This window comes from Euphorbia lathyris, chromosome 8 (genome assembly GCF_963576675.1).
Source record: "Euphorbia lathyris chromosome 8, ddEupLath1.1, whole genome shotgun sequence".
Taxonomy (NCBI): domain Eukaryota; kingdom Viridiplantae; phylum Streptophyta; class Magnoliopsida; order Malpighiales; family Euphorbiaceae; genus Euphorbia; species Euphorbia lathyris.
The window spans coordinates 26,755,292-26,777,413 of NC_088917.1; the positions used below are offsets into that span (position 1 = coordinate 26,755,292).

At 36.7% G+C, this 22,122-nt stretch overlaps 1 protein-coding gene across 2 annotated transcripts; it reads right to left on the reverse strand.

Moving 5' to 3' along the window:
• Positions 1–15,038: 15,038 nt before the first annotated feature.
• On the reverse strand, positions 15,039–22,029 carry LOC136202983 (SWR1 complex subunit 2). Of its 2 annotated transcripts, XR_010674686.1 has the most exons (12): positions 21,670–22,029; positions 21,464–21,533; positions 21,153–21,224; positions 21,004–21,047; positions 20,655–20,910; positions 18,464–18,539; positions 18,222–18,341; positions 18,033–18,098; positions 17,188–17,230; positions 16,688–16,753; positions 15,891–16,547; positions 15,039–15,697 (listed from the first exon to the last, which is right to left on the reverse strand). XR_010674686.1 is itself a non-coding variant. In XM_065994012.1 (11 exons), the coding sequence occupies exons 1-11, from the start codon at positions 21,738–21,740 to the stop codon at positions 16,361–16,363; spliced, it is 1,071 nt and encodes a 356-aa protein (XP_065850084.1). In that variant the 5' UTR covers positions 21,741–22,029; the 3' UTR covers positions 15,041–16,360. The 2 variants fall into 2 exon arrangements, 1 of the variants encoding a protein (XP_065850084.1); XM_065994012.1 differs by having other exon boundaries at positions 15,041–16,547.
• Positions 22,030–22,122: the final 93 nt, after the last annotated feature.

The following is a 22,122-nucleotide window of genomic DNA, read 5'->3' on the forward strand; positions in this document are numbered from 1 at the left end:
ACACTATTACATGCAAGTCTCAACAGTATTATGTTTATCCCTATATAAACATATTACTTGACTTGGGTGGTTTTAAGTTTACTAGTTTATTATAAGGTTTGGTCTCACTTCCTACTTATATGAACACTTTATAATCACTTTAAATAAACTTTGGAATTTTCTTTTATTTGACTTAATTAGTTCTTAAAAGATGAATGCCTTTATATAGTTAAAACAAACTATATCTTATTAAAACAAATGATATAAAAGAACAATTTATTTAACATGTTTATATCCTAAAACAATTGTCTATAGGACACAAAACCCCAACATACTCCCACATGGACTAAAGCCAATTGTTTCTGAAACTAATCCCGAAAGAATTCAAATGACGATCATGATCCACCATAGGTCTCTTGGAGGAAGTATAGCTTGTGCAACTTTCTGTCTCGAGGCTTGTCTTTGAAGACCTTTGCTAGATTGAGTCTCGACGACTGTCATAACTGTTGGGGTTTAGTGTCATATAGACAATTATTCCAGGATATAAACCTAATATAAATGAATTGTTCTTTATGTCATTTGTTTTAATAAGATATGGTTTTATAACTATATAAAGGCAACCTCTTTTAAAGAACTAAATAAGTCTAATAAAAGGAAATCCCTAAGTTTATTTAAAGTGATTATAAAGTGTTCATACAAGCATGAAGTGAGACGAAACATTATAATAAACTAATAAACTTAAAACCACCCCAAGTCAAGTAATATGTTTTGAATAGGGATTGACATATCACTGTTGAGACTTGCATGTAACAATGTCTTCTGTCGAGACAGAGAGCTGATCTCACAAGCTTCAGATATGCAGATATCTAGACAGTTACATGGATCCAATGAAAGGGGGTTCATTAGGATCGGGGACCCGACTTGAGATAACAGGATGGGTAGATTTATCCTTGTCACCTGTTCATCTCATTGGTATTAATAGGTATAAGTAATCCTAAGACTCAAAGGAATGTTAATTAGTGATTCTAGATTATGGAATGTGATGCTTTGATCCTGTTGTAACACGATCCATAATAGAGATGACTCTAGGGTGTGAACGGCAGACGTTGGGTGTCACAGGAAGTAATTGCAGGATAGTTATACATTGGATTGAGCATTTGTCACTCCTGATAAATGGGAGATACGTCCAAGGATCGCTTGTGGAAGACTTAACTCTAAATCCTTGCAAGGTGATAGCTTAAGACTTGAAATGCAGATTTCACTTAACCTATCTAATTGGAGTTAACTCGACCTGTACAAGTAAAACGAACGTCTCGCTATATGTGACTTGACATTATCCATAGTCATAAGATTCTGTTCAAGGATGTAGTTGATGGAGGATCGAATTATACTGTAACTAATACGGAAAGGTCAACGACGGAATCAACCTGTCTTCTTATAGCTCTGGGGGAATGTTTCGGATCTGCCAATCACAGTTCGCGTACTCATTCCGTTATACAAAGATTAAATATAATTCTGAGAAAATTAATTTAATAGTTGTATACGGCTAGAAGCAATAAGAACATAATGAGTCACACATAAGACTTGGAGCCCAAAAGAAAAACAGATGTTAATTAATTGATGGAAGCCCAACTGAGTCCACTAAGGCCCACTATATAGGTGGCGATTTTATGTATATAAAATACCTAAATAATTAATTTGATTTTAACAATTTTAATTAGATTATAATTGTGGATTAAATTAATTATAGGATAATTCAATTAGAAGGTTTATTATGATTAAATTACTTCTAATTGTTATCCTATTAAATAAGTTAATATTATCTTTATATTTAGATATAGTTATAGATAATAATAACAAGAGTATTATTCAGAATATAACTCTTATTAAGTAACCTAATTCTATCTAACTAGGGTTTAGATACAAGAGGTTATTCTTATTAGCAAATTTCGGCCAGCCCTAGTATTCCTGGAGAGAGACTTTCGACACCCCTTGTTCAGGACGAGATCATCCACCGCTTCCTTCCGTTCAATTGATTTTCATTTCTTTCTCTTATTCCTTGATCTTGTGTTGATTAATTAGAGGCAATCTATTCTTGATTGCTTTTATACGGTTGAGTTCTAACTTGATTTGATCTTGTGTTTTGTTTTGTGCTCGTGAACTCGGAGTAAGAGTTGAGGGCACTTCGCTTGCAACGGTAGATAGTTCATCAAAAGGTATTTCCTTCTATCCCTCTTTATATGAAATAACGATTAACGGATCTTGGTTTAATGGAAAAAGGTTAAAAATTTTATATTTCCGCTGCCAAACGTTAGCCTATTTTCCTTTAGTGGTATCAGAGCCTGCGTTAAATCCGTTATTTCATATATGAAAATTAAAAGGTTTTTCAATCAGATTGAATAAATATTTATTGTTAGGTTAATTAACAAAACTGTTTTGATTAATTAATTCTAAAGATAAATAAGTTTTAATTAATTATTAATTAAAATTAATTATGCATATATTCCTAACTATTTTGGTTGATAATCATTATAACAAAATCTATTAGTTTTATAGTTAGATTGATAAAAGTTAGTTTTATTAATTCTAAAGATAAAACAGAAAATCTTTAAAAGGTTTTCTTAATTTCTGAAAATCGTTTTAAAACCGTTTTAAAACAGATATATATATATATATATTTAAAAAAATATACCGAACAGCAGTGCGGGTTGCGCCGCGAGGCAGCAACCCGAACTACTGTTCGTGGTTGCTACCTCGCGGCAACAACCAGTAGCGACTGGGCGTCGTTGCCGTGGGGTAGCGGCGGCCCAGCCGCAATGCTGCTGCCAAACGGTAGCAGCAATTTAGGTCGGGCCTTACGGGGCCGGCCTAGGTTGTGTCTATTTGTTTTAAAAATTGTTTTTAAAATAAAATCAGTTTTAAATATTTATATATATATAGGTTTGAGAAATAAATAGATTTCTGTTTTGATTATCGAATAAAAGAATTTATTTGAAAATTTGTTTTACTTATTTGTAAATCAAAGATGTTAAATGAATTAAAACCAAATAACAAGATATGCATAACAAAAGGTTTTTGTATAGTTGTATTAATCTAATATGTAATTGTTACATTTTAATTAGATTAAATATAGAAGATACGAAACTGATAGAATTAAAATTGGATGAAAGTTAATTTGATAAGTTAATGTGATTAACCTAAATATTACATCAATATTTTATATAATCAACCAATTAAATTTATTTAATTGAGTCTATGTATGTTTGGAGTTATGGACATATTTGGACCCTCTATTTAGTCTTTTGGTATTTTTGAAATAGGGTCTGCGTGTCCTGCCTATCTACTATCTATTGTAATTTCTCCTCTCATCTAATTCCCTTCAAGTCAATTGAAGTTTTCTTTAGTAGTATAGAAATTAATATTGATGTAATTTCGAGGCGCCATGGAGAAGACGGAGGACCTAAAGAGAAATATGTAATAGTTAGTATTTCCTTAGGTTTGGCCTTTTATTCCGTTTCTGGCTCAACGGAATAATTTAGATAATATGTCCATAACGCCAATGTATGTCTCTGATATATGCTAAAGCAAATCAAGACTAGGTTAGACTTAAAATAAAAATCCGTCACTAATTAAAAGTTAAGTAAATAAGCAAGTTATTAAAATCGGTTGCCCCTCCCTAATATTATAATACAGCCGACAGTACTGGGGGCCTTTGGGTTGTTGAGTAAACTCAAGCTCGGGGTCTTATGGTAACACCTGAATTATCGAAAATCGTTTTCATGAATATGTGGTAATACTTAAATTAGATTATGATAATTGGATGGGTAAACTCATGTTGTCATAAACTAATGGGAAATATGGTTGGGATTAATATGAATAGCATATTAGTTACTAATGTGGTTAGTAACCCAATAACCTAGGAATCACATTGTTGATGTGATTGATTGTATGAATCTACCTAACAAATGAGACTAGCTTGTTGAGTAAACTCAAGGTGAAATTTCAGGAGTTAGGATCCTAGCTCACTAAAGGATTTGTGAAATTCTTCGAATTAATATGGAGGGCTATTAATTTGGCAAAATAGTGGGAGCAATTTAAAATAAATTAAAGACCTATAATTTTAGATTGATACACGTTAAAGCAAATGAATAACATACGTTTACTCTTTCTCACTCTCAGGTTAAATTAAAACACTCGTAAAATCATGACTAAAACCAATCTGCAAAATATACTTACCGATAACAAGTTGAACGGTTCAAACTTCACCGACTGGTATCGCAACCTCAAAATCGTTTTGAAGTTCGATAAGATAGGGTATGTACTTGATATATCGATACCCCCTACCCCAGCTGATGATGCTCCCATCGAAGAGATCGATGATTACCAGAAGCATAAGGCTGATGACGATCATGCAGGATGCATCATACTTGCATCGATGACACCGGAATTGCAAAGGCAACATGAGGAGATGGATGCTTATTCCATCATCGTGCACCTGAAAGAGTTGTTTGGGAAACAAACTCGGTGCGAACGCTACAAAATATCAAAACTGTTATATCGTTGTAGGATGCAAGAGGGCACATTTGTGATGACACATTGTGTCAAGATGATAGGCTTTATTACCAAACTTTCTAGTATTGGATTCGCGATGGATCACGAGCTAAGTGTGGACTTACTCCTTCAATCCCTTCCAGAGAGTTATTCACAGTTCATCATGAACTACCAGATGAATGACTTGCAAACCTCTCTTCAAGAGCTTGCAAACATGCTCAAGACAATTGAGCCCAATATGAAGAAAGACAAGGCAATACCGGCTCTTGTCATAGAGGGATCAAAGAAGAGGAAGGGGAATTTTCCCAATCCTAAACATCTTAAGAAAGGCAAGAGGGCCATGGCCACTAAAGCTAAGAGGAAGGAAGTGAAGAAGCCCAAAGGAGAGTGCCACTTCTGTGGTAAAGACGGGCATTGGAGAAGGAACTGCAAGGAGTACCTAGCCTCCCTCAAGAAGGGAAAAGACGGTGCTTCAACATCTGGTATGTTTTATATTGAAATAAATACAATTTCACAGTCTGAATCTTGGGTACTTGATACCGGATGTGGATCTCATGTTTGTACGAATATGCAGGAATGAAATCGGACTAAGGTATTGAAGAAGGGAAGCATAAAATTGCGAGTAGGAAATGGAGCAATAGTTACCGCCCTCGCGATTGGAGATTATGCTTTGAGTTTGCCCTCTGGGCTTGTAATAGAATTAAGGAACTGTTTGTATGTTCCAGAGATGTCTAGAAACATTATTTCTATTAGCTGTCTTGTTGATGACGGCTTTTATATTTCAATAAAGAACAAACATTGCGAGTTTTATAGAGATGGGATTTTCTATTTTTCAGGAATATCATTAAATGGGATTTATGTGTTAGACGATAAAATTTATGTATTCGCAATTGATACCAAAAGACATAAGCTAGATAATTCAACTTACTTGTGGCATTGTCGTTTAGGCCATATAAACAAAAGACGCATGCTTAAGCTACATCAAGATGGGCTTATAGATTCAATTGATTGTGAATCATTGGAAACATGCGAAGCCTGTTTAAAAGGTAAAATGACAAAGACACCCTTTAGCAATAAAGGTGAGCGTGTATCAGACACTCTAGGATTAATACATTCAGATGTATGTGGTCCTATGTCAGTCCAAGCAAGAGGAGGATTCAGATACTTCATAAGCTTCATAGACGACCATACCAGATATGGTTATGTCTACTTGATAAAGCACAAGTCCGAAGCTTTTGAGAAATTCAAATGCTTCAAGAATGTAGAAAATCAAACAGGAAAGAAAATAAAGATACTTCGATCGGATCGAGGTGGTGAATATCTTTCAGATGATTTTCTGAATTATCTAACTGAATGTGGGATATGCTCACAATGGACACCTCCTTATACACCACAACACAATGGTGTATCCGAAAGGAGGAACCGTACCTTACTAAATATGGTGCGATCTATGATGAGCATAGCATTACTTCTAAAGACATTCTGGGGCTATGCCTTAGAAACTGCCCTCTTCACCCTAAATCGAGTACCAACTAAATCCGCCAGTTCCACACCATATGAATTGTTCATTGGTAGGAAACCTACTTTCTCATTCATGAGAATATGGGGTTGTTCAGCATTCGTCAAACGCGTAGTTACGGTTGTCGAATCCACCAAAAATAAATATAACTTCACAGCCCTTAGGCTTGCACAAGGGTAAGTAAAGGTCGAACCCAAAGGATTAGTACTGATTTAACTAAATTAATAATCAAGAAGACAATAAAATTAAATAAGGGGAGATTTGATTAGATTGATGAACTAAGTTAACAGAAATAACGAAATCAAAATTGAAGTTGAATATAATAAATAAAGAAGATTTCAGCTAAGGGGTTCTCAGGCAAGGAATTCAATTAGTCTTGATCATTGACAGATAAAATAGACTCTTATACACATACCGGATCAGTTTGGAGTATTTTTCCTTAATATTAAACTAGTCAAGCACTGCAAATAACTAGTTCCTAATCAATAAATAATCCAGCCTCAGCGGTCAAGATTCAATCTATTGACAGCCTTATGAATTAGAAGAACCCGACCTTAGCCAACCGACACTCAGCGTAGACGATTCAGAAACTAAGTTATTTGTTCATTCGACTCAAATAAACCCAATTACTTTTGTATTAATGTCACATGAAAGACAATCTCAGGTTGTCAAATCTGAATCTATTCTTTCAAATACAAAACTAACTTAATTTATATTATCGATTGCTACTATGATTGGTTCGTTTAGGTAAGACTCTAACTTTACCAATTCAGCCATATGACAATCCAATTCAAAGAACGACCTGCAGTTATCATTCGAAGAATGAATAATCAATTGAGAATAAATCCCTAAAATGCAATGAACAAATAAGCGGTAAGATAAGAATTAAAGCACAGCAACCTCACAATAATGAAGAAAACCTCCTTTGAATTAACCCTTAATTGAAAATAGAAGTTTAGCTATGAATAGCCATGGAGAACAACCTTTCTCTCTTGTGAAAGAGAGAACAAAATAAAAATAAAAGCTAAACCTAAAAACTAAAAACGGAATGAAAATTGAATTAAAATTGAATTCTGATTATAAAACGGAATTTAAAACTGAACCCTCCTTAGAGATAGATCCCCTCCTATTTATAGGAGTTCTCCAACCCTAATTAGGAGATAAATACTAGCTAATTATAAAAAATAAATATTCTAACTTCCTAATACTACTTGGCTTCTTCCTTCCTGATTTGTAGGCTCAAAAATCCTTAATAGACATCTGAAAACGTGATAAATTTGAACAGATTCGCACTTGACATATTTGGAAAGATTTCTGTCCACCTGCTTCTTAGTCTTGGGCAAGACTAACTCCCAGCTTCGACTTCAGGTCTTTAAAACAGCTCCAGATTTTATCTTTAGCTAAATTAGCTCCAAATAGTCCCAATTTAGCTCCTTTCTTCATAATAAGTCCCTGTAGATGCATAATACACAAAACAAGCAATAAAACCCGTGATAACAATCAAACCGGCTAACAAATAGCATAACAAGTGGGTATTTTATCGCTGAAATAGACACTTATCACGTAGCGTCAAATAAACTAGATTCTAAATCTGATAAATGTTTCTTCATTGGATACCCTAAGGAAACTATGGGGTATTACTTCTATCATCCAGATGATCAGAAAGTAATAGTATCCAAGCACGCAACCTTCTTGGAGAAAGAGTTTCTCGAAGAAACAGAAAAGGGAAGCATGATTGAACTTGATGAAGTTCAAGAAGAAGAAACACCAGCTGAAACAACAGAGGCGGTTGAGGAACCCGAAGCAGTCCCATTAGATGAGACTGAAGTGCCACCACCTACTCGTAGATCACAAAGAGTTTGTGAACTCCCAGTTAGATACGGTTTTCTAGTGGGAGATGATGATGAGGTTCCCGTGTTAGACGACAAACCCGAAAACTACGAAGAGGCTCTTACCAGTCCAGATTCTAAAGCATGGATTAAGGCCATGAATTCTGAAATGGATTCCATGTACACCAACCAAGTGTGGACTTTGGTTGATCCACCCGAAGGGATAAAACCCATTGGGTGCAGGTGGATCTTCAAGAAGAAGACTGACATGGATGGAAAGATTAGCACCTACAAAGCTAGGTTAGTAGTGAAAGGATATCGTCAGAAGCAAGGAATTGATTATGACGAAACTTTCTCTCCTGTAGCCATTTCCAAATCAATCAAAATAATGTTCGCTATTTCCGCTCACTACGATTACGAGATTTGGCAAATGGATGTGAAAACAGCTTTCCTAAACGGAAACCTGCTTGAGGATGTATATATGATGCAACCTGAAGGTTTCACATCGAAGGATGCAACCAAGGTTTACAAACTTCAGAGATCCATTTATGGACTCAAGCAAGCATCTAGAAGCTGGAACAAGCGTTTTGACGAAACCATAAAACAGTTTGGTTTCGAACAAAATTGCGAAGAAGCTTGTATTTACAAGAAAGCAAGTGGGAGCTCAGTTGCATTTCTCATATTATATATGGACGATATATTGCTAATGGGAAATGACATAGCTCTACTATAGTCGGTGAAAGTATGGTTATCAGGTAACTTCTCCATGAAAGACCTTGGTGAAACAGCTTATATACTAAGGATAAAGATCTATAGAGATAGATCAAGAAGACTATTTGGTCTTTCACAGGCTACATACATTGAAAAGGTGCTAAAGCGGTTTAGCATGCTTGAATCGAAACGAGGTAACTTACCCATGGTACATGGGGTAAAGTTAAGCAATCATCAGTGTCCTAAAACTGAAGATAATAAGAAACGCATAGCTGTAATTTCGTACGCCAGCGCAATCGGTTCGATTATGTATGCTATGCTTTGCACTAGACCTGGCGTAGCGTTCGCGTTAAGCATAACGAGTCGTTATCAAGGTAATCCGGGTGACGGGCATTGGAATGACGTCAAGAACATTCTTAAGTACTTGAGAATGACTAAGGATATGTTCCTAGTGTACGGGGAAGGGGATCTGAAAATAGAAGGATTTTCAGATGCCAGTCATCTCACAGATGAGAACGATTTTAGATCCCAATCAGGATACCTGTTTGTCTTGAATGGGGGCGCGGTCAGTTGGAAGAGTTCCAAGCAGGGAAGCGTGGCTTTCTCTACGACCGAGTCTGAGTACATCGCTGCTGCGGAGGCAGCAAAGGAAGCAGTTTGGATTAAGAAGTTCATTACCGAACTTGGTGTGGTGCCTGACATTGTGAATCCCATTACTCTGTACTGTGATAACAATGGAGCGATTGCACAAGCAAAGGAACCACGGTCTCATAATGCATCCAAGCATTACCTAAAGCGATACCACCTTGTAAGAGAGATTGTTGCAAGAGGAGATGTGAGAATAGAAAGAGTACCTAAAGAGGACAACGTTGCAGATCCGTTGACAAAGCCCTTAACCCAGAAAGTACATGATCTTCATTTAAGTTCTACTGGGATAAGTTGTAGAAACAATTGTCTTTAGTCCAAGTGGGAGTATGTTGGGGTTTAGTGTCCTATAGACAATTGTTCCATGATATAAACCTAATATAAATGAATTGTTCTTTATGTCATTTGTTTTAATAAGATATGGTTTTATAACTATATAAAGGCAACCTCTTTTAAAGAACTAAATAAGTCTAATAAAAGGAAATCCCTAAGTTTATTTAAAGTGATTATAAAGTGTTCATACAAGCATGAAGTGAGACGAAACATTATAATAAACTAATAAACTTAAAACCACCCCAAGTCAAGTAATATGTTTTGAATAGGGATTGACATATCACTGTTGAGACTTGCATGTAACAATGTCTTCTGTCGAGACAGAGAGCTGATCTCACAAGCTTCAGATATGCAGATATCTGGACAGTTACATGGATCCAATGAAAGGAGGTTCATTAGGATTGGGGACCCGACTTGAGATAACAGGATGGGTAGATTTATCCTTGTCACCTGTTCATCTCATTGGTATTAATAGGTATAAGTAATCTTAAGACTCAAAGGAATGTTAATTAGTGATTCTGGATTATGGAATGTGATGCTTTGATCCTGTTGTAACACGATCCATAACAGAGATGACTCTGGGGTGTGAACGGCAGACGTTGGGTGTCACAGGAAGTAATTGCAGGATAGTTATACATTGGATTGAGCATTTGTCACTCCTGATAAATGGGAGATACGTCCAAGGATCACTTGTGGAAGACTTAAATCTAAATCCTTGCAAGGTGATAGCTTAAGACTTGAAATGCATATTTCACTTAACCTATCTAATTGGAGTTAACTCGGCTTGTACAAGTAAAACGAACGTCTCGTTATATGTGACTTGACATTATCCATAGTCATAAGATTCTGTTCAAGGATGTAGTTGATGAAGAATCGAATTATACTGTAACTAATGCGGAAAGGTCAACGACGGAATCAACCTGTCTTCTCATAACTCTGGGGGAATGTTTCGGATCTGCCAATCACAGTTTGCGTACTCATTCCGATATACAAAGATTAAATATAATTCTGAGAAAATTAATTTAATAGTTGTATACGGCTAGAAGCAATAAGAACCTAATGGGTCACACATAAGACTTGGAGCCCAAAAGAGAAACAGATGTTAATTAATTGATGGAAGCCCAACTGAGTCCACTAAGGCCCAGTATATAGGGGGCGATTTTATGTATATAAAATACATAAATAATTAATTTGATTTTAACAATTTTAATTAGATTATAATTGTGGATTAAATTAATTATAGGATAATTCAATTAGAAGGTTTATTATAATTAAATTACTTCTAATTGTTATCCTATTAAATAAGTTAATATTATCTTTATATTTAGATATAGTTATAGATAATAATAACAAGAGTATTATTCAGAATATAACTCTTATTAAGTAACCTAATTTTATCTAACTAGGGTTTAGATACAAGAGGTTATTTATACCCCTCCTATTAGCAAATTTCGGCCAGCCCTAGTATTCCTGGAGAGAGAATTTTGACACCCCTTGTTGAGGACGAGATCATCCACCGCTTCCTTCCGTTCAATTGATTTTCATTTCTTTCTCTTATTCCTTGATCTTGTGTTGATTAATTAGAGGCAATCTATTCTTGATTGCTTTTATACGGTTGAGTTCTAACTTGATTTGACCTTGTGGTTTGTTTTGTGCTCGTGAACTCGGAGTAAGAGTTGAGGGCACTTCGCTTGCAATGGTAGATAGTTCATCAAAAGGTATTTCCTTCTACCCCTCTTTATATGAAATAACGATTAACGGATCTTGGTTTAATGGAAAAATGTTAAAATTTTTATATTTTCGCTGCCAAACGTTAGCCTATTTTCCTTCAATAACTAGTTCAAGACAATCATGGACGAGCGAAGCCGTTGGATATTTCCTTGGTGGAGGATTACCCATGTGATGGTGAAGATGCATGTCGACTATGTGCAGCTGTGTGGCCTGGACCAGACTTGCTTCTATTCTCCGACTCGACTGTGTCGACAGTTAGGCTTACCACAGGACATTCCGTCATACCTCACCGGATTCAGCTATGAGAGGATACCTGATAGATACTGTTATAGTATTAGTTCATCTGGGTTCATAACAAGTAGGCCCATTACGAATTAATATGTTCGAATAACCTTGGCCCAATGAGAAGAGCCTTTGGGAGAGCTTCGGTTGCTGGCCGAATGCATCCTTCGGCTATCTCAATACGATCGAAGGTATAAAGTTAAAAGGAATATTTAGGGACAGGTGGGCCAATCAGATTGATGGACTCCAAGTAGACGCTCCTTACATCCATAAATACAGTGGCATGCAAAGATAGGGTCCGCTGACCTATCATAAGCTGCCACGTGTATTGACGTTACTTTTTGTTATCTATAAATAGCTGAGCTACTACAGAGTTAAGGTAACTGATTCTAATTACTTGAAATACTTTTTAAGTTTTTGATATCTTCTCTGATTATCAGTTGACTTTATCATCGAAGAGGGTTCGTCGGTTTTCGACCCCTTTTTTGACGTGTTTTGTGTTTCAGGTGACCGGAGTCTTAATCGTGAAAGCTTGTTAAGAAATTATGGCAATATTTTGGTGCGGTGATCGTGGATTGAGCAACGTAAAAAGATGGTTTTTGTGCACTTGTCGGTGGTTCAACCCATAATTGAGCCCCTTTTCCAGCAAATTAACCAACCCATTACTCAGCCCGCAATCCAATCTCCAACATTACCCAATTAGGGTGGTGAGGATATTCCCAGTTCTTCTTCCACATCAAGTGGCCTATTGGATTCCCAGAAACTTCAGTCCATTCCTCCTCTCTTTGTTACCCCAAGTCTTGATCGCCAGATAGAGGCCTGTCTGGGATCTTTGGAGCCTGAGCAACGATGCTTTATCGATAACTTGACCAAGCAACTCCTTTACAATATAGGTTCTGTCCAAGAGTCTGTGAATTTGTTGAGGGTGGAGCATGCTATGCAGATGGAAGCCGTGCATTTGGAATTACTAGAGGCTAAAAAGGGGGGTAAAAATAAGGATGGAGGAAGTTCGATTGTGTGTCCTACAGGGCATCATACTGAGAGGACGTGTCCTAAGAGGAAGGATCGTTCTGCGGAGTCTCAGCTAGAAAGAAGGAAGGAAAGATCGAGGGAAAAGTTTGAAAGTCCTCACCACAAGAGATATTCGCCTTCGCCGGCCAGGCCTCGACCTTCGGCGACGCTGAGATCAAGATCTCCCAAGAGAAGGAGATATGAGAGGAATGAATCTCCGGAAGAATCTAAATCCCTTGTGCCTCATAATGTTGAGCCGGTTAGGCAGAAGATCTTTCTTTAAAGGAGGAAATGTGAAATCTCATTATGGGTGAGCTTCAGCGGGCTATGAAGGAGGAGGGTTTCCAGGCTAAGGGGCATGCGGATATTGAAACTGAAACTCCTTTAAGCTCGGAAATGAGTCAGAGAATGTCGAGAGGATTTAAGTATCCATTGTTGAAGGATTATAATGGGATGACTGATCGTACTCTTCACGTAAAAAAATTTCAAAGAGCCTTGCAGACTATTACGGCCACGGATGCGGACATGTGCAGGTTGTTTGCAACAACATTGAAAGATTCGGCGGCGTATTGATATGATCAGATGTTGCCAAGATCAATCAGGTCGTTTCGGCAGATGTCTCAAGAATTCTGTAACCATTTTATCACTTCCATTCAGGAGAGTAAAACTATGCAGGATCTGAACTACTTGGTACAGGACCCGAGCGAATCTCTGAACGAATGGGTGGAAAGGTTTCAGAGGGTGGCAATTCAGATAAAGAATTTGAATGTGGAGGCGGTTGTGGAGGCTATGGCCAATAATTGCTGAAGTAAGGATCTTTCCAAAGAGTTAACCACTCAAATGCCTCACATGTTTCCATATTTGATGAGGAGAGCCAGGGACTTTGTGAAGTGGGATAGCCATCGCCTGAATCCTTTGTTAATGGAAAGATTGGCTTCGGTTCATTCGTCTAAGGAGGGGAAGGGAGACAGAGGCAAGGAGGAGCAGAAGAAGTTAAAAGAAAATGTAGATCGCAACTACATACCTTTGAATGCCTCTAGGAAGGAAGTCCTGTACTAGGTTGAAACCAACAAACAGCACATTCAGTACCCTCCGAAGTTGAAATCTTCGGGCCGAAGGCACAATGAGTTACATTGTGAATTTCATAAAAGCGAATGACATGACACTGAGGACTGCAGACAGTTGGCGGCTGAGCTCAATAAAATGGTTGAAGCGGGAAAGTTGGACAAATTTTTGAAAAAGGCGATCAAAGTCAAGGAGACGAAGGATAAGCATCGTGAGGAGAGGGCCCCAAGGGGCGTCATCAACGTAATAGCAGGGGCAAGTGATGATCGTTCGGCAAAGCGAAGAAGGTTGGAGAAGGGAAAGGAGAGAGTTGCTGGTTCATCAGCAAGTTTTTCCTTCATGAAATTTAAGCAACAGACAATAACGATTCTTTGGTAATCGAGATCATAGTCGATTGAGAGGTGGTGTTTTAGTGATTTTAATTATTTAATCTTCCCTTTATTCAATAATATTATTTAACCTCGTATTCTTTATTTTTATCCAAACAAGGTTAATTGATAACTTTTTACTTCATCTCACATTTTCTTCCTTTCGTTGCGTGATTTAACTTTTCATATCATTCATCCAAGTGTGAACTCTAAAAGATAAAACATGGGATCCTAAAGAGTACTTTTTTTTGTTTTTTTTTTTTTTGATTGAAGATGGAGAGGGGGCAGAGAGATCCCAACTAGGTTGGTACCTCCCTTAAAACTCCGACCCAGATATTATTAAAGAAAAAATCAAAAAATCATACAAAAGACCAATGAAAAGAAAGAAAGCTAAGTGAAGCGAAACGAGGGCCGTTTCCACATGTTATCTCTGATCAAACCAAAACAGAAGTCCGGGGTGGTGTTCCAGCGAATGTGCATAGATTAATTTAAAACGATATGTTATGAAATAAACGAATGTTTTCTCCTTTTACACACCTAGCAGCTCTTCAACTGTTAATTTCCAATATCCTATATAATTTGTCAAAATCAAAATTTAGTAGGATGAGGTGGCTAGAGGAAGAACTATTTTGGGCCTAGAGGACGAAACATGTTTAAAATTTGGGTTTAACCAAGATTTTCACTGAGTTTCGTGGAGTCTCACCAATAAGATTGGTGTTGAGAATTTAAACAAGATTCCAAGCCCAATTAAAATCAGATTTTAACTTTTATTTACATTTATAAAAAAAAATTCATAAATTCTTATATTTTATCATCCAACGATTTTAAATTCTAATATATCAAAATATCATAATTTTATTTTTTACTTTTATCAAATTTTCAATTATTCACTTATAGGGAAAAAAATAACATTAAAAAAAACCCAACAGAAGTGACATTTATATAAATTTGTTTAAATGATTAATCATAACTACTGTATAACTTAATCGTAAAAATATCATGCATGCTTCAATTCAAAGAGAAATTCATGTTGTGAATTAAATACAATAAAGAATAAAGTGTAATATAGATAGAGTTATAGCTATCTAATTCAATATTTGTAAATTTAAAGTGTAATATTACAGACTTACAAAAAAAATTAAAGGAAATAGATTTAAGAAACCACTAAAGGACAATCAATGTTTAATACGGAAACTAAAAAACTCGGGATAGCATCATAAAAACTCAGGATAGCATCATGAACCAACCATGGGACAAGAGTCTAAACGAGAAGACTGAGCTAAGCTATGAGCCGCCTTGTAAAAAAGACAGAGTAATTGTCGTTTGGAAAAGGAGAGATTGGCATCGTTGAATGATAACACCGAACTCAGAAACATCAACCGAAGGAGAATGAATTGCATCAACTACCATTTTCGCATCAGTTTCAAAGATCACTTTGGAGTGCCCCAACGAAAGCACTCATTCCATAGCTTAGAGAATTGTCAGTGCTCACAATCCTGAACTGGTGGAGTCTCACCAAACACTGATGCCCGGGCTGCTATAAAAGCACCATTTGAGTTTGTTAAAATCGCCCCAACCCCTGCCTGATGTGCAGATTGCATTTCAAGAAATTCAAAAGGGGCTGAGACCAGGTAATGGCGGATTCTGCATATACTGGGATCCTGAAGTTGTAACTGCATTATAGCATTATTTCTCACATTATCTCTGGTAATAATTAACTAAATTCACTTATGGATTTTTTTTTTCCACTTTTATCAATATATGCTTAAATCAGTTGCTTTTGAGGCTGAAATTCAGAGAACAATGTAGCTATTCAATTGGCCATGGCGAGAGGATGGATACTGATTTGGTTGGAATCCAACTTACCTTGCGTAATTTGGAGAGAGGATGGATATGCTAGCAGAAATTAATTTTTGTACATAATAATGCTGAAGGAGGGCGAGCCGCAACGGTAAACGTTGTTGTCGTGTGACACGGGTTCGAGTTTTAGGAGCGGTCTCTTGTCAAAAAATTGGCAAGGGAACGCTTGCCCCCAGTACACACTTGTGGTGGAACCCCTCACCGGACCCTCGTTTAGCGGGAACGCATAGTGCACCGGGCCGCTTTTTTTTTTTTTAATGATGCTGAAGATCTGCCATCATAATCAAACAATACCATGCCCCAGTATATACAATTTCTCTTCCCATAAAGAAAGGAAATAGAATCATCCAGTGGCGGAATTGAGGAGGGCTAGCTGGGGCTGGAGCCACGGACAGCCCTTGGTATTAGGAGAGTGAAGGAGAGGAAGAGGCGATGCTGCCGGTGAAAGGTAGATGAATGATAGGTAAAATCATGTTTCATTCTGAAGAATCAATATCTATGGTAGGAGCAGTGCCAAACTGAGACACGTATGAAAAATTTGGAACTCTGCATCTACTTGAAATTGGCGATCGCTTCCTTCTGCTCGGGAATCCTTTACCATTAAGGAAATCAAATAGACCTCCCATCTCCATTTCCTTTTTCATGTTATTTTTATCCATAAACCTGAAAATAAAGCGTCGAACAACATATCAAACCGTGATCAACATTTCCTTGAGTTTCTTAGAGAGAATGAAAAATCCAAAAAGTCTAACAAAACGTCCCCAAATATCAGCCATGAAGAAGTGAGAGGAGATAAGTCATACCGCTCACGAATAATTTTAAAAGCTTCTTTTGTTGCATAAGGTAAACCTGTCTTTGGATCACGGTACCTACATCATTATATCATAATTCAAGTGAAATGGTTAATAGTTCAGCATAGGCACTCACTCAACCTCAACTGTCTACAACCGACAGTCCAATACGTCTAAATGTTGCTTAGCATATCAGTGCCTACAATTCATAACTTGCCTGCACTTAAAGTGTCATTGGTGAAGGCCCGGAATGCAAATGCAGAATGTTCAATAATTGACATCACTGACCATAAGAAAATAATAATAATAATAATAAACTGTATCAACAACTCCAGATATTTATTTATTTGTCACGTCGATTAACGTTCACAATAATCAAACTCAAGAAGAGGTGTGTGCAACAAACTAAAGACCTACTCAGTAATAGCACTTCTAAAATGTCATCTGAACTGATCAAATGACTTCAATCATGCAACTGTAAACCATAAATAAGACAAAAAAGATTCACTTACTTAGCAGGCAATCCCGTAATAGCGCACACAGCCTTTTCTGGATCTGTTAAGACATCAACATGAAAAATCAAGCATCACAACCAAACATAGATAAAAATCAAGATAAGTAAATGCATTGAGCACAAATAAATTTCAAAACCAACAGCAACCACTGTTTCTTCACATCACGCTAAATAATTCCCTAAACCTGAAGTATAGAGCAACTATAGGGATAAACCTTTGAAAACCATATTGAAGAGGCAAATTCATTTGCCATAAATAAAGAAACTGAGAAAAAAGGAATTATCTTCCTCTCCCTTGAGGCCTATCTATCTAGAGAGAATAAAGAGAATGGTATTCTTTATTTCACCATATTCATATTAGGCAGCTCACGTTAATTGCTAAATGCTAAGTGAAAAATTATGGTTTAGTACCAAAGGCAATACAAAACTAACAGGACATTTTGCTCTAGTTTGCTTCCATATTCAAGATACCCAAAATCACTTGCACATCAACTTCAACATATCATCCACAAACAGTACAAAAAAGTCCAGCCGTGCAATAGACTACACGACATGTTAAAATCACAACACAGATGCAGCTTCCTGTCCAACATCCCAGAAAACCAAAGGTCTTTATCATTAAATCTTTCAATCTGCCAGTATGATACATCTCAAGTGGATTTTGTGGAAGGGGCTCCATGTATTTTAATCAAATAAATAATCAGGATTATTATGCAAATAACGAACCAATTTTGGGATTAAAGGTAGGAGCTACGCTATCATGTATTAACACTAACTGGACTTCATCAGTAATACTTTGCCATATATGTAAACCTTATCCTGACGCGAAGTTTAAAGGTTTACATGGAACGGATTTTGTTGAAATCTCAGACTGAAACGATACTCCTCTGAATTCTAGATATGTGTCACCTGCAAGAAATTCAAGAGTTATCATGAAATAGAACTTGTAACAAAATCAACAGTAACAAATGCATTTATTATAGGGTCCAAAGATTCAAAGAAACACTCAGATTGGTTTGAAAAGCAGCTAACCATCTTTAGAAAAATATCGTATCTGTGGGCCACTGTAAACAGCTTTATGCACAATTGCTCTTTTCTTAACTTCTTCTTCCCTCGCCAAAACACGCTCTAAGTTCCTCAAATTCATGATTTCTGCACAATTATGACATTCAAAATCCAACATGAGCAAAAGTGAAACAGTAGGATTCGACATTGTAACTTTGAATTGAACAACAAAAACAAAGTTCAAACAATCAACAAAACACGCCCTTAACCTGTTTGAGCTGCTTCCAGAAGCATTTCTTCTTGTGTCATCCTCTTTTCTTCACCTTCCTTTTTCCTTTTTATTGGCTGGCAAAAAGATAAACAAAATATTTGAACTGATATGTTTTAAAATGGAGCCAAAGAATTTCTAGTTTCTACCACAAGTATATTAATTTGAATTAAAAAACAAAGGACATTATATACAGCAAAATATCCATATATATATATATATACACACACACACACATACACATACATATATATTTGGGTTGGGTTTTGGGGAGATGTATTCCAAAGACGTGTTTAAATTTGAAACATCCAAAGAGGTTGAGTTGTTGGCCAACAAACTTATCTAGTTTTTTCTTCCATGAGCCAGAACGAATTTCAGATCAAAAGAAAAAAATGGTGAAAAAATGAGCGCACACTAGATGTAGTACAAATGCCTGATACTTAAATGTATCCCATGTATTTCTGGAAGACTGGAACCATAATTTTTTCCGATAAAAGAATATTCAGTATCACTAGAGCTTGTCCAAATATAATGATACAACTGCCACCAGATGCAGAAGACTATCAACATGTACTGTCTTGCTTTATGATATACCTACCCAAATTCCAACTTAATCAGTTGGAACAGAAAACCAGATTAGTTTTGAAAGAATGGTTGAAGGAGGTGTGGGCAACTACCAGAATCCTGATGTCCTTAAAAAGCCTGAAGCATATGGAAGTAGTGAATTTGAAATCATTGTTGGAGATCTTTCCCATAAATCTCCAGAACACAATTACAGCCATAATACATCTACATTGTAACACAAATAGATTCCTAGTAAAAACCATGGAAAAAATTGATATTTACAAATGAAACCTGCACTTGAAAGTTAGAAATGAACATTTTCTAGTAAGTCAAGCAGTCAAACCTTCTATAACCCCACTTTTAGGGGACTTGTCCAATTAATTGATGAGGATGATTATTTGTTCAAAGAACCAATTAATTGTCTACCAATAGATGAAAAATAGTTTAAACTTGTCTGATGGGATGTGTGCGCCCTCAGTTATAGGATAGAATGTGCAGAAATCCAGCTCCTTGGTTAAACCTTGACACTATCTAATACTGGAAAATTTTCTTCCAATTACGTAGCGAGAACAACTTAAAACCACATGTTATTCTAAGAAATTCAGGAATTCGGATATCGGAACTAAAAATTGGCTGATTCTGGAAGAGCACACCTAACCACTCAATCAAAACTAAAGGACTTCTAATGATGTATGTCAAGGAACCGTTTGAACCAAAAGCTTAAGCTGATAGTTTAAGTCCAAGAATAGTTTTATTATAATCTCTAACACACACCCTCACGTGAATGCCACTTGGGCTTGAAGGGTGCACAACGCAGGCTCATCCCACCATGTGTTTAAATTCATCAATAGATGAGGTTGTCAGGATTCGAATCCTCAACCATTTGGTCCAAGAGACTCTGATACCATGTCAAGAAACCAATTGAACTAAAAGCTTAAGCTGATAGCTAAGGCCCAAGAATAGCTTTTATTGTTATCTCTGACACACACGCTCACGCGAATGCCCCTTGGGCTTGAAGCGTGTACAACACAGGTCCATACTACCATGTGTTGAAATTTAATCAACAAATGAGGTTGCTAGGATTCCACCACACGATCAAAACTGATCGGAAAACAGAGGGTGAGACAATTGCAAGACAGACAACGCAATCGATAGTTGAGACTGAATCGCAATTTGAGATGGAGACGACGTGATTGAGAAACACACGATCGGAACTGATTGAAAATTAGGGTTGATAGAACGTGATCGCAGAACAGAGGTTGAGAGGCACGCGATCGTAACTGATCGGAAAACAGAGATGGAGACAAAGCAATCAGAATTGATACCGCCAGTGAGAAGAAAAATGGTTTTTAAACCTCTTTAGCTCTGATACCATATCAAGGAACCGTTTAAACCAAAAGCTTAAGCTAATAGTTGAAGTCCAAGAATAGTTTTATTATAATCTCTAACAATGTATATCCCAAAATCTCCTAAACTAGTCAAATAAATCAAGATTCTTAATGCTTCTGTCCTTGTGGAATACTTGTTATGAATGTGAACCATATACTCATTTAAAATATATGATAAGCAGGAACCTGCTATACTACAATCCCAATGCAAGAACCAATACTCTCTAACTAAGAACTGACCTTCATTGTTGCCTGTAAAGCTGCACGTATTGCATCTCTCTCAGCTTGCCTAACAATCACTGAAGTTCTTGTGGATTTCCTCACTATCCTCTCACCTTCAACATCATCAGGGCCATCATGATGTTCAGTAGCAGTGGACTGTTCAACTGATTTTTCATCAGTTGAAGGCTTATCCAAGTTGGCAAGGACTTTCTGTTTCTTTTTCTTCTTTGATGAAGACTTTCCAGGAAAAATAAGTCTCTTCTTTTTGTGTGTCCTTATAACAATTAATAGAAGGGGAAAAAATCAGCTCAGTTTTAGAAGAGCTAACGTTAATAGAAGAATAGTTTTCTTTAACTAAGAGTTATACCTTTCATCAGTAACATTTTCAGCTTCTTCATCTGGCTCAGGCTCCTAGCAGCAAGAGAAGACAGTAGTCATGCTTACATCATAAATATCATTACAATTGGCAACGGAGATATAAATCAAAAGTAGCCACAAATGGAAAAAAGTACTCACATCATCATCAAAGTCACTGTCAAACTCATCAGCAGCCTCATTTTCTTCTTCATAATTATTATCCTCCTCTTCCTAAGTTTGAAACAAAAAAAAAAGGAAATGAGAAAGAAGACAATAAGTATCTCTTATTTACCAACATGATTTATTAATCCAGCAATGCTTATCAGCATCTAATTACAGAACCACAATAATCTCCGATTTGCAAACCAATTCAAAGCCTGAAGCAGAACTTCATGGACAGAGCCAAGCAGAAGAAATAAATATAAGTCCTAAACCCAAATATAACAGACTCAGGCAATGAATTTAGCAACCTCTTTTAGAGCATCCTGGTTCCAGAACAACTCGTCCTCTTCAAGTTCCTCATCAAGCAACTTGTTCATACTGCGAGCAACAAAGGTGAAATCAATTACTCTTTTCAGGCACGGAAAACAAAATCGTCGCTGTATTTATACTCAAAAAACTTGAAGGTATATATCCACAAGTTAGGAAATAGTCCCAATAAATTCTAAATTCGTACCGTTTTCCTCTGGTTGCCCGAGTGGCTCGATCCAGAAACACAGGCGGTGCCTCTTCTTTAGGGCCCTCCATGGATAACTGGACGGGCTAGAAAATTTAAAATTCTTTGAAAGATACGTCAGTCTTCCGTGAAGAAACTGGAAAAACTATGGTAGCAAAGAGCGCGATCGCGACTCAGAGAGAAATGAGCAAAAGCTCCGGTGTAGTAGTAATTACGACTAAGATCGAAACCCTAAGATTCAGGTTGCAATTAGCCAATGGAACACACTGCAGGTGTTAATAAGGAACAATCGGCAACGGAAACTAAGAAATAGGAGGTGAAACCTATAATTCCCTCTCGGGGCGTTTCTGTGTTTCTTTTTTGTTTCTTTAGAGGAATGAAGCGAAGTATGAAACGACGAGGTTTCATATAGAAATAAAAAAGCATAAACACTCGTTTAGCTCCCTAAATTAA

Excerpts from the sequence above, each read along its gene's own strand:
- LOC136202983 (XM_065994012.1), bottom strand. The coding sequence starts at position 21,740 with ATGGAGGGCCCTAAAGAAGAGGCACCGCCTGTGTTTCTGGATCGAGCC. Across the intron at positions 18,342-18,463 it reads TCTGGAAGCAGCTCAAACAG|AAATCATGAATTTGAGGAAC; the intron begins GTTAAGGGCGTG and ends ATAATTGTGCAG. Across the intron at positions 16,754-17,187 it reads ATTACGGGATTGCCTGCTAA|GTACCGTGATCCAAAGACAG; the intron begins GTAAGTGAATCT and ends ATAATGATGTAG.